The sequence below is a fragment of the Nilaparvata lugens genome, chromosome 14 (genome assembly GCF_014356525.2).
Source record: "Nilaparvata lugens isolate BPH chromosome 14, ASM1435652v1, whole genome shotgun sequence".
NCBI lineage: Eukaryota > Metazoa > Arthropoda > Insecta > Hemiptera > Delphacidae > Nilaparvata > Nilaparvata lugens.
In genome coordinates, this window is record NC_052517.1 from 8,316,115 (window position 1) to 8,329,659 (window position 13,545).

Sequence of the window (13,545 nt, forward strand, 5' to 3'; positions counted from 1 at the left end):
GATTTTAATCCCTTGACAGTGGTAGGGTTTAAATTTAAGTTCTAGACTTAACTGAGCAAACACAATTCAGTTATTGCTTTGGAGTAGATGAAAAGCCAAATAAATGTCATGGAATACCTCAATTATTTGGATTAGTCCATCTCAATTTGTAATTTATAGTTTGCAAGTTTATTTTGGAATAAAATTGTATCAGAATTATGTGTAAAAAACTAACCTTACAACTGTGACATAACCTAAAAATGTTCAAGAAAAATAATACGAGGATTGCCTTGGAATTTATATTTCAATCTGAATGTTATTAATCAATTTCATATTCATCATATTGATAATAATAATAATACAACAATAATAAATTATTATTCATTTAAATGCAATAATGCATTTCTCTGCTCCGAAATACATAATAATGGAGTCCATTATAATTGTAAACCACCTTTTATTCAGTCATGTCTGTTTACATTCAGCAAGTAATCAGTGGAAAAGTATGATGAGCTGATCAGTGAACAAACTGGTTATGACATTTTGTTTCCTGATCAGTTAGACCAAACAGTGCTTCATTTAGTGACATGTTCACTTGCCAATCAGTATCTGCTAAAGTCTGTGAGATATTACTTTTAACATAAAGAGGAGAAACCCATTTCTCCTTTCACAATTTGTAGCATAGACAGAGATGGTCATTCTGTGTGCATTTGTATGCACCGTGTCATTTTGCTTTACATTCTTGTGATGAACACATCTCCATAATCACACCAAACCAATGCCAGAATGGATACCTGCTGCCAGTAAACAATTTTGGAACAATGCCAGGCAATAGCTGGTGGGGAGTGTTGGCACAATGCATTAGAATGCTGCTAGGTAGTTGGAGTGATTAGAGAAGGATGGAGCATCAGACACCTCCATCTTTGTTACTTACTTGTTACTTCTTATGTCTTCTCTGCAGTCTGCTTGACCAGGGAAACATATTTCTCATCCCATCGTGGGGGTGTCGGTGTTCACCTTTATTTAAGGTGTGAGAAGGTGTGGTCATCAATGAATTCTGCAATGCTATAGTATGGTCTGTCCATCAAGTATTGTTTTAGGCTTCTTATGAAGGTGTTGTCATTCACTAGGGATTTTATGTTGCCAGGAAGCAGGTTAAACAGGTATGCCCCTGAATAGGCCGGAGATCTGCTATACTTCTTAAGTCAATGCTGGGGGAGGCTTATGTCATCCACGTCGCATGTTCTATAACTGTGCTTATCTCGTCTTAAAGCCAGACTTTGGTTTACAACTAGGATGATGGATTCCAGGATGTATATTGAGATTACTGTGAGGATACCTGTCTGCTTAAAGAGTGGTTTACAGTGTTCTATGTAGTTTTATCTTAGTAGGATTCGCACTGCCCTTTTTTGTATCCTTAATATTTTCTCGAGATTTCCCTGTGCTGATGATCCCCATGCAACGATGCCATATCTTAGGTGTGACATAAATAATGAGTGATATGCGATTAGTGCTGTCTTCTCATCAGCAATATTTCTGATTCTGCGGATGACGTATGTAGCAGAGGAGAGTTTTTCACACAAATATTCCATGTGTTGCCTCCAGGTCAGATGGTTGTTGATAATTACACCAAGGAACTTTGTGCTTTCCACTGTTTTTATATTACTGTTTTGTGGTTCATCCTGGGTTTGGTTTGTTGGGGTGAAGTTCGTGTGTACTGTTTTTTCATTATTTATGGCCAGTTTCATTCTATTGCAGATCGAGGTAGCTTCAGTAAAAGTTGATTCAACTATATTGTTTTGATTTTTCTTTCTGTTTGTGGGAAGTAGTATAGTTGTGTCATCTGCAAATAGGATACACTTTTTGTTTTCTTGTAATTCATCTGGAAGATCATTTATGTATATAAGAAAGAGCAATGGTCCCAGGATTGACCCTTGTGGTACTCCTCTTTTGACTGATCATGCTGTTGATTTGAAAGTGATTATTTGATTTTGTCTTTGGAAATCCAGCTCTACATATTGTTTTCTATGTTGGAGGTAGTCTTCAATCCACTTGAGTGCTCTGCCTTGAATTCTCATTCTTCTTAGTTTTGTTTTGAGTATGTTCCAATCGAGTACATCAAAAGCCTTCCAGAGATCGACAAACAGTCCTGATGCATATTTTTTATCCTCCCATATCTTACACACCTCATCACAGAGTTTTGAAATCGCTGTGGCTGTACTGTGATTTTTTTGGGATCCACGCTGGCTCGTAGACAACAGCCCATTCGTCTGCAGATATGAAATCAATTGATTGTATGCTGCCTGCTCTATAATCTTGGATACAATGGGAAGATTTGCTATGGGTCTGTAGTTTTTTGGATCAGTATGGTCACCTGTTTTGAATTTGGGGTAGATCTTTGCTATTTTTAAGCTATGTGGAAATACTTCTTGTTCAAATGATGAGTTTACTATGTGCAACAGTGGGTTTCTAATTTCATCCTCACAGTACCTTAGAATTTTCCCTGTAATTTCGTCATGACCTGAAGAGTTGTTTGGTTTTAGTCTCATAAGAATCTTGGATAATTCTGTGTGAGTAACTGCATCAAAGTGGTCAAATATTTGAGCATTCTCTGTCAATTCCAGATTATTGGGAGTATTATTATGTCCATTCAGTTCTGTTATTGGCTGCGTGAGGCCAGCGTTTAAGATGTTGCCAATTTGATAGGATCTGTAATTTTCTTATCTCGCACAGTTAGGTAGCGGTTCTCATTTCTGAAATTTTTGGATTTTTTTCTTTCCTCATTTATCGTTCTCCACAAGACTTTGGTTTTATTTTCTGCCTGTTGTATTTTCATTTTTAATTGGAGTTGCTTTTTGTTTTTTACATCCAGGTCATAGGCTTTTTTCATTGTCAAATGTTGTTCCTTGTCTTCCATACGGCCTGTGAGCATATACTTATCATATGCTTGCATTGCAGCATCTTTTAGTTTTGTGGTTTCTTCATCACAAAAAATGTTGTTTTTTGGTATGTTAATCTTCTTGGATTCTCTTGGCATAGTTTCATCTATGCTTAAGCACATTATTCTTTGAAAGTTTTTGTATTTGTCTTCCACTGAATGAGTCGTAGTTACTGGTTTCCAATTTACAAGGCCTAGTTGCTGTTTTAGTTTGTTTAAATTTGCTTTTGAATAATTTCTGGCATACTTATAAGTGGCTGTTTGATGTTCGACTTTATATTTTATGTCACATAGTATTGAGTGCTGATCTGAAATTAAGTTTGGGTATGCTATTGCTTTTACTTTTTCAATAGGTATATTAAGGTAGCACCCATCTATACTTTTGGCTGTTGTCTGGGTTTTTCTAGTAACCGGTATGTCATATATGTAGCAGCCGTGCTGTTTTAGCAAGTTGTTTAAATATTTATAGGTTTGTTTATCTGTTTTCAGTATGTCTATATTTGTATATCCTAGTAGTACTATGTGGCATTTCTTTCCTGAGTACACTTTTTGCAGTACACATTCCAACCTATTCAAGTATTCCATTTCTGTTCTAGGATCAGGTGATCTACAGGAACCTACTAATATCAGATTCTGTTTCTTAAGTTGGACTTCGGCTGCTATCATCTCAAAGATCCTCTCTGTTGGCTTCTCAAGTCCATAAAACATGATCTCTTTTATTCTTGTGGTTAAGTTGTCTTTTTTGTACAGTGCTATGCCTCCCCACATACATACAGTTTGACAGAATTTGGTAACGAGTGTGTAGCCAGGAATGTGTGTGCTCAATAGCTCATCTAGTCGTAGGCCGTGTTCTGAAAGTATGAGAATGTCTGGAGTGTGAAGACTTATTTCCATCAATAGTCTGTTGATCTTATTTTGTAGGCCTCTCTGAATATTAAGATGATAGATTTTCAATGTATCTGTTTTTTGTGTCTATTCTGTTGTATGTCCTGATTTGTTTGCTCCTGATCTGTAGTGCCAGCTGTGAAGTGTTGACCTGGATGTGTTGTAGTTTTCTGTTTGTCTAGTTTGGATGAGGGGTTGACGCTGTCTCGTAGTTTGGGTGCCATGTGCTGCCCTCTGCCACCTCTCCAGCATCAAGTGCACCCATCAATCTTTTGGCCAGAATCGTAGTCCTTCTATGTTAAGGTGAACTCCATCCCAATTCAGGTGATTTTTAGTGAGGTGCTGAGTGTTGTCTATATATGTAGCGTTCAGCTGCCAGCACTTAAATTTCAGTGCCTGGTTGGTTTCCTGTATAAATCTCTCATTTATGTCCTCACGCAGTGGGATAGATGATACATACCATTTTATGTGTGGAAAACGCTTGTTGTTTGCTTCTATGGTGAGCCATAGAGGTCTCATCACGTGATTTGGGGTTTTTGACCCAAGTAAGTTATTTGACCCTATGTTTAATACTACCTTAGTTGGCAAATTGGATTTGTTTTTTAGAACCCTGCTGACATCCTGGATTTTTCCACCTGGGATGACCTCTATATTTATGTCCTGTTCACTATTTTTCTGTATAATACTAGTTGCATGTTTCAGCAAAGAGTCTCCTATTATCAGTAGTGCATTGCTCTTCTGCTTCTCAGACAGCTGTGAGTTTTCGTCAGGCTGTGTTAATGGTAGCCTCTCACCTGTTTTTGCATCGGGTGTATCATGTTTGGTGTATGTTTTGGGGTCGGTTTGTCCTTTGTTTGTCTGGATTTTATTTTTTGTCAAAACACCTTTCATATGAGCCGATGGGCAGGGATTTTTTCCGGAATAACTTGTGTGGATGGGTGAGCAACGTAAATCTGTGTTGTTCTGGTTATTCTCTCCAGTAATTTTCTCAGTGGATTCAGCATCATTCAACAGGCAAATTGTGTCCTCTTCAGCTTTCTTCCTGATGGGGCATGTTGGCTCGGGATAGATGCCCTGGGTGAATTCAAATATGACATTTTCCAGTTTATAAATTACATCTGCCTTCCTAGCAAGTGTATCTGAAATTCTGTCCCTGTTGGATCTAAGTAGTCGAATTTCATCATTGAGTTCCTTTATGTCAGCTAATAAAATCTTTATTACTCTGTCCAATTGATTAGATTGACTTAGCCTAGTTTGATTTGTTCTAGCTGTGATTTTACAGCATGTACAAGAATTAGATTCTTCATTTGTTGATTCATTGCTTCTATTCAGCATTGTTGAGATCTGCATAGCCTCGTTGTTTATGAGATTACTACAACTTTCACATAGCCATGGTTGCTCGGTGCATCGTCCCGCCTTCATCAAGTCATATTTTAGGTCGCTAATGCCTACACATTTTGTGTGGTAACATATGTCCTCATTGCAGTTGCAAGCCACTGCCCTATCCTGGTCACTAACTATTTCTTGACATATATTACATAAAGACTGGTGTTGGCTTCTTGCCTGGACATTAATACAGTTATCACTGTAGTTTGACTTATTTTTTCCTATTTCTGGTGACATTTTATCTTGTTGATTCCTCATCCTGTCACTCTGTCAATAATTATTAAAATAAATAAGTTTAGGAGATACAAGTTTAGGCTGTGTGTAAGGTCTAAGAATTTTTCCAAGTTAGAGTCTGTTCTTGTTTAGAATTTATTTTATCTCTTATAAGTGAATTTTCGAAGTAATGTGTGCTATGTGTAGAAAATACTATGCTATATGGCATGCATAAAAAATTTGTAGGTGCTACAACTGCTACATGTATTTTCGTGTTTGTTGGTTATGTTTCAATCTCACCTCAATTTAACAGTTTTGTCAAAATTTTCCACAAAAATTATTTTTATTACATTTACTCTCAGTGGCTTAAGACTTATAAACAGAAGAAATATTGATTCAAGGTAGAAAACAAAAATACATAGCCACAAGTTTGATTACAGTTCAGGCTGAAGCTCGATTTTACCATTTCTTTTTCCAACTTCAATTTATAACTTTACTATATATTGATCGTAATATAATTGTTTTTTTTTTTTTTTTTTTTTTTTTTTTTTTTTTTTTTGAAAATGTCTAATCTCTAATGGCTGATTTGTTGTAATAATGTATGAAGCGTGTAGGAAGATCTATGCTGTGGCATGCATAAGAATTAATGTTGTTACCCGTAGCTTCATGTTTGTAGGTTACGTTTTGATCTCACCTCAGTTTCCAAAGTTTTTATCAGATTTCACATAAAAATTATTTTTCACTTACATTCACAAACTTATTTACATACTATTGAATACAAATAATTCAGTTTGCACACTAAAATTCTTAGTTATCTCAAAATTCTTTACGAGCAGTTGTGTTGAAATTACTTGTCTACCCAGTGCCACCTGAATCCCTTCTTTTGAGAAAGAACAGTGTTAAAAGTAATATTTCACAGACTTCAGTTGGTGAATATCCAACAGCAAGTAAGCAATTGATAGTTTGCTTGAGTGATCATAGATAAAATCTATACTTATGGAATTCTTATTTATCTCACTGACTCACTGATCACAATTTCTGGGAAACTACTGGATGGATTGCAACAGAACTTGGAATATAGCTTCCATATAATTATGTCCTAGGTGCTCACTAAGAAATCTTTTGGCGATATTTCAACTCTAAGGGTGGTTTTTAAGGATTCAAAGTTCGTCTTTTAGCATTTTTTCTCTCAATCTGTTAATTATAATAGAAATGTACATGTCATATGTTACTATAGAACTATAATCTAGAGAGAGTACCTCTTCGAAACAGTTGTTAACTGGCAACTAAATTAATAATTTTGTCAGGTTGGCATCAAGTTGAGATGACTTCATTAGGTTGGCACAAAGTTGAAGCACTAAATAAAATGCATTTATCGAGAATAAATTGATTGGGCACTGCTGCTTCGAACAGAACTATTCCTGGGAGTATAGATAATTCTTATTTTTCATAAAACAAACTTTTATGATGGGAGTTGCTTCAATTGATCTTATTCTATCAAGACTAATTTTGATAGTATATCTGACAGATCACGAGAACAGCTTAAACAATTTCTATGAAATTCTAATAATTCAGTATGATATAATGGAGGGCATTTTTAAAACTTCAGAAGTGTTCGTTGTGGACTCTGTTTGCAAAGAATGAGGAAATTCGGCCAAAATTTAACTTGGGCGACAGAAAGGGGTTATTTATTAAAACGGCCAAATAGCTGTTGTTGCTTTTCCTAATGTAAAAATATCTTCCATAGAATAAGGCGCTTTTCCCATGAATCAATTATTCTCAAACATTGATTGTTGAACATTGAGATTCTCAAACATTGAGAGAATATAATGTAGCTTTCGAAAAAAATATTGGAGAATATGCATAACAGTTCGTTGACTGTCAGTATTCCTCATTAATAGCATCAATGCTCCTCATTCATACAATGCTGACACATTGATGTGAATCTTTCTATAATTTGGTTACTTTAGATCAGATGAAGATAATAATGTTGATGATCGCTACTGTTTCAATTTCAATCATGTTTGACATTTTCACTTTTGATGCCAGCTGTTATTATGTAAAATAAGCTCTCATTGAATGGAATCATAATCATTGAAGTCAATTATACTAAGAAAGCAATTTCTGTTTGAATATGTGTGTTTGTGGATATGTATGTATGTCAGACGGACCTTGAAAACGGCTCTAACAATTTTGATTAAATCAGGAACATAGTGTGTTTGCGACAAAAAACATTATTTTGGAACAGGTCTCAACTCTGGGAAGATTCGCTGACGTTCCTTGAGAAAGGATTATTGGCTCAAGTAGCAGCTGATCAGAAAAAATCTGGTGTGGTGCACTCACAAAACTTTCCATGCCCTTATGAAAATTGATCACCTAGACGCGCATCTCAAGTCTACTTATAAACAAAGATCTGAGAAAGCTGGTGACAGGACAATAACGCTGGAGACATACGAGGTCTGCTATCTCTTCATAGTGAATCATTTAATATAACCAACAGTTGCCAACATTTTGCAATTGGATAATCACATTTTCTCGAATTTCGTGCTTATTTTCAATTTTAGGTGAAAATGTTACTGAACATTAATTGTAGAGATTTTCATGCTCAATCTTTCCCACTTGAAATTTTTTGTTCAAATTGTATCTGAAGCCTGATAATTGGGAATCTAAAATCAAACTTTGCATAGATGGGGTGGAGCTCCTGAAATTTTTACAGATATGGGACTTGTGGCAGTTGATAGAGCTTATCAATGACTATTTTAGGTATGAATTTAATCAAAATCGTTCGAGCCGTTTTTGAGAAAATCGCTAAAACCCCTGTTTTTGACTACATTTTCACCATTTCAGCCTCCATCTTGAATTGCATTTGATCGAAATCGTTTGTGTTGGATCCTCATAGTGTAAGGACCTTGAGTTCCAAATTTCAAGTCATTCCGTTAATTGGGAGATGAGATATCGTGTACACAGATGCACATACACACACACACACACCACACACACACACACACACACACACACACCACACACACACACACCAATACCCAAAAACCACCTTTTTGGACTCAGGGGACCTTGAAACGTATAGAAATTTGGAAATTGGTGTACCTTATTTTTTTGGGAAACAATACTTTCCTTACCTATGGTAATAGGGCAAGGAGAGTAAAAAGTTTTCCATAGTCTGTTGAAAACGTAAGAGTGTCTGAAATCCAGCCAATCTTGCATACTCCATTTTATTTTGTCTATGGGGCATTAGTGATATGTTTAAGACATGTACTTGCTCTCTTGTACCTCAAGTTACATTCAACTTGTGCTTCTAAGCCCTTCATAGACCTCTGTGAAAAAAGTAGTCTCTATAATGATAATATTCCTACCATAGACTGTGATGTGTATTTGTTGCAGATGGCGACAGTTACTGTTAAAAAGGAAGATGAGGAGGATGAGGATGATAGCAGCCAGCAACCAGCTGCAGTGGAAGATGATTGCAGCCAACAACATTATCTAATCCCTGGCTACAACATGATCTTCATCAAAGAGGATCCATATGGTGAGATGAATTCTATTACTAACCGATTCTTGATTGACCAGGGTCTACCTCTGTTGCTTGGGTGATTAGATTGTGGCCAGCTTTCTCACATAAAGTGTTTGGATGTTTGGGAGTGGAACTCCTGTGTAAATGCTACTCCAGAATGGGCTGTCTGCCACATGTCAACCATGCACATGTACAGAACAAATGTGTTAGGTAATAGATGTGGTGTGTTCATACTATTTCATAAAATTGCATATATCAATCTAAAGAGGTTCTCCTACAACTTGTTATAGATTTGAATGTATCTAATTTTATTAACTACCTCTGTTAACTTTTTCCAGTAGCACTGTCTCTGTGCAACTACAATCATTGTTCTATTCTACTAAAAGAACTTTGCTGAAGCATATTATTGGCTTATCATCCCTTACCTACATCCCTTGCTTGCTGACTGTTTTGAGGTATTCTGTTGAGCGGGTGTTGGCTGGAGAGGATAGCAGCACTCATTTTATACTAGCAGCCAGCCATTCTACAGATGGAAATTTTCGCAGATAGCGTTTTTTTTTTTTTTTTTTTTTTTTTTTTTTGACAACTAATGTATATTATTGATGATAATTATAAGTAATAATCAACAATTGATATAATATTGTCTGGGAGGACTTGGATCAGAGTTACCTATCATAGAAGGCGGAGGTAACAAAAAATTGTTTGATCTGTTGTCCTATCATTTCCACTCACTTTATAACATAAATTCCACTATATAATATCCTGTTTTCATAATTTACATGTTGCATTATTGATGATTGCAGATGAGCAAGAGGCTGAAGGAAGTGCAGTGAAGAGTGAACCAGAGATGTGGCCTTCAAACTGCAGCACATCTGGCCGAGACTATGCAACAGAAGTGGGTGGACTGAATGAGCATTCAATCTGTCCAGTGGAAAAGTGCACTGAGTCATCTGTGAAGAAGATCAACTTGATCAAGATCAAGCTCTACAGCTGTGCTCACTGTAGCTATGAAACACCAAATTCTGCTAATTTGAAGAGACACATTCGAAAACACACTACAAAAAAACCTTTCAGCTGTGAGTTATGTGACTTCAAAAGTTCTCAGTTAGTTCATTTTAAAAGACATATCAGAACACACACTGGAGAAAAACCTTTCAGCTGCGAGTTTTGTGACTTCAAAAGTTCTTGGTTAGGTGCTTTGAAAATACATACTAGAACACACACTGGAGAAAAACCTTTCAGCTGCGAGTTTTGTGACTTCAAAAGTGCTAGGTCAAGTAATTTGAAAAGTCATATGAGAACACATACTGGAGAAAAATCGAAAAACTTTCAAAAATATCCTCAGTAGAAAGTTTATTTTTAACCTTTGCTCAGCCTCAATCTCTTATAGCTATTAGCAGTTGTCAGTATTAATCCACCCTTAGCATAAATACCATCTGAATCAACACCCTGTCACATGATCGGTGGCGTGATCATCTTCTGAGTCTCCTATTGGACAGTAACCTCTCTTTCCCCTGCCGCCTGTTTTACCGAGATCCTACTCTGCACATAGCACACGCACACCCAGGTACCTATAATTAGTTGTTTGGAGATCAGGTTAGTGAAAAGGCCACGTTATCTTCTCTGTGCGACTTTTCTGATAGTGGCTTTGTATCCTATACTATTAAAGGAGCAACTTCTGTTTATATGTATTTCTTGTTAGATGTTTGTATTTCACCGGATCTTGAAAACGGCTCTAACGATTCTCACTAAATTCAGAACATAGTAGGTTTATAATATAAAGATTCAATTGCACTAGGCCTTATCCCTGAGAAAACTCGCTGAAGGACATTAAAAGGATAATTATTATTCATTTTTGGGAAAACAGATGATAATAATTATTTAGTCGTCTGTTGGTGATGGAAGTGAGTGAGTGAGTTCATGTGTAGGACTGTGTCAAAATTATGACTCAGTTGTTGAACTTTTGTAATCATTCAATCAGGTACTAAGTGCCGGTTGCAAAAAAGCCAGGTTAATTTAAATCTGATTAATTCCAGTAGATCCATCTTTTTGAAATGATCTTCTCTGATTTGGTTCACGTGCAGTTATTCAGGATTAAAATTTAACCGGCTTTTGTGCAACTGGGCCTTTGTGAGGGAAATTTTTGCATTCTTCTGGGCATTAATCTCAATTTACTGTGATTGGATAGAACATTTCTGTATGAATGTTATTATAATTTCTTCTTTCATAATAAATTTTTTATGCTTTTGTACTCCAGAGCAAAGCTTGGTCCCCGATATTAATGTTTTTACTGTACAATATACAATTCTAAGTTTTGAACTGTTTCTCATTTCCATTACACAAACCAATAAGGTTTTACTGGTAATGCCAATTAATTCTAAGAAATTCAATCATTATATAGGAAATCTTATCATCCTAGACAAAGATTTCTCCTAGTTACCTTGAAAAGTGGCCATTCCTGCACTGATTACAGAACGCAAAGAATCACTTTTCCGCTCTAGTGTGGGAAAAAAATTTTCTGCACTCCAGATTTGCAACATGGCAACACAAAATAGTTGGTGGGTTATATGGAGGATTAGTGCACGAAAACAAAAATTAAGTTGGTAACAATGACTGTGGTTAGATTTAGATAAGAATCTTTTCAATGGCTACCGTACCCTACATTTATGATAAAATCCCAATCTAGAAATCCAAAACAAGAATAATGTTTATCTAAGATAAGATAAGATAATCTTTTTATTCAACACAGTACACTTTATAATATACAGTTGAATCATAATTAAATAATAACTATAATCTAAATCATAATTAAATAATAACTTCCCATAATTTAATAATGAATAATGTTTATTTTCTATTGACAGTAATAATTATTTCAACTCCAAGCAATGAGAAATGTAGCAAACACACATTTTGAAATTCGAATTTTCAGGTTAAATAATTACCGTTTGAAATCCATGTCAATAAAATTAATAAAATAACATTAGAATATACTACAATAAAATATTTTCTGTTGTCTGTTATTTTATAAATATTTTTCAGTTTACTTATGGTATTTTCCGGTAATTCTAGTTAATCATAATTCTAAATATCTGAAGCTGGATGAAATGAAGTTAGGTACGATTCTTCCCACTAGGTCGCGCGCTTGTCGGTTCAGCCATTTTGCAGTCCAGCTGCTTGGTGTGTAGCCTGGCGTGTATCTGTATTTTTTCTGATTCTTGAATGAATAAAAATGAGAAATTTGGCTGAGAATTTTCAACTTCAATTGGATTATTAATTTTTAAATGAATTAATGTTGTTATTAATAACAGCATCACACACACAAACATATTTGATGGATTTCAGCCATAATTTTATCCATAATTACCCACTTTTCATATTCAATGGTAACTGTAGGAAAAATTTAATGTGAAATACGTGCGCAAAGTTCCTCTGCTGCACTCAAGAAGCCATTCCGCCCTCACCTACGGCTTGGGCGTAAACATTTCTTTCAGTGCAGCAAACTGTCACTTTGCGCACTAGTTGCACAAATAACTATTCCATCACACTTCAATAAATTAACACTTCTGTTTATTACTCAACAACTTATTCCTTTCAGTTCATGCTAGAAACTAAGGGCCGGTTTCCGAGCTCGGGATTTAGCTAAGTCCTAGACTTTAATCAGCTGGAGTCAGAAAATTGGCTTTTCAAAATGGGGCGTAGTCTCAGCTTTTATAACAGTAGTTGTAGTTTTAATTTTCTCATTTCTATAATGAAAACGTTTTTCCTTGACGAAATTAGACATTTCTAAATAATTCAAAATAGATGAAACTTAACACTATTTTCTCTTCATTTTATTTTGAGTTCAATTTTCTAGTTTTTCGAATTTAATTCAAATGTGACAATGGCTGCGACTACACCCCATTTTGGAAAACCAATTTTCTGACTCCAGCTGTTTAAAGTCTAGGACTTGGCTAAATCCCGAGCTCGGAAACCAGCCCTAAATGTTTATTTTAGTCAAATTTGTTATTTCAACGAATAATATTTTCAACACAAAATAATAAAATCATATGTGTTATGGTATTTACAATATTAGAAGTTCAAACCACATTGAAATAATAACTTGCAAAATAAAATATTTTCTACAAGTATGTAGATTTTGTTATTTCAAGTGAATTTTTCAAATATCTTATGTATTGTTTTTGTGTATTACTTCGAGGCAATAAATTTGATTTTATAATGTTTTTCGTTGGCAGACCACAACTCAGCCGCGTCGGGAGGCTGACTGCCCTCACTGTTGAACTGGGTGTCAAGTGGAAACGCGGCAGCAGTCAGCCTGAAGCCGCGTGCGACCGCCTCGTGTGGGCATGCCCCCTGGTTCGCCTACTTTGCACTGGAGGTCGAAGAGTGCAACACACAGACTGTCAACAGGCTGTGGCCAGCTGTTCTCAAACAGCTATCGGCTGCCACGGGCAATACAGTGCTTCGTTCAGAGCCACGTTCACTCACCGGTCTCATCATTCACTCATCGATCAGTGGCTTTGAACTCAACCGTTATCTATGCTAGTGTTGCCCATGGCAGCCGATAGCTGTTTGAGAACAGCCGGCCACAGCCCGTTGACAGTCTGTGTGTTGT

General features: G+C 35.9%; 2 protein-coding genes across 3 annotated transcripts in view; both read left to right on the forward strand.

Moving 5' to 3' along the window:
- Positions 1–11,246, forward strand: part of LOC111043466 (zinc finger protein 771-like) — a 43,152-nt gene extending 31,906 nt beyond the window's left edge. For both annotated transcript variants that reach the window (XM_039440713.1, XM_022328428.2), the window contains exons 2-3: positions 8,801–8,945; positions 9,734–11,246. In XM_039440713.1, the coding sequence (XP_039296647.1) occupies positions 8,801–8,945; positions 9,734–10,278 (690 nt within the window). In that variant the 3' untranslated portion in view covers positions 10,279–11,246. The remainder of the gene's footprint in view (positions 1–8,800; positions 8,946–9,733) is intronic.
- Positions 1–13,545, forward strand: part of LOC111043467 (gastrula zinc finger protein XlCGF8.2DB-like) — a 138,967-nt gene that overhangs the window by 95,385 nt on the left and 30,037 nt on the right. The window lies entirely within an intron of this gene.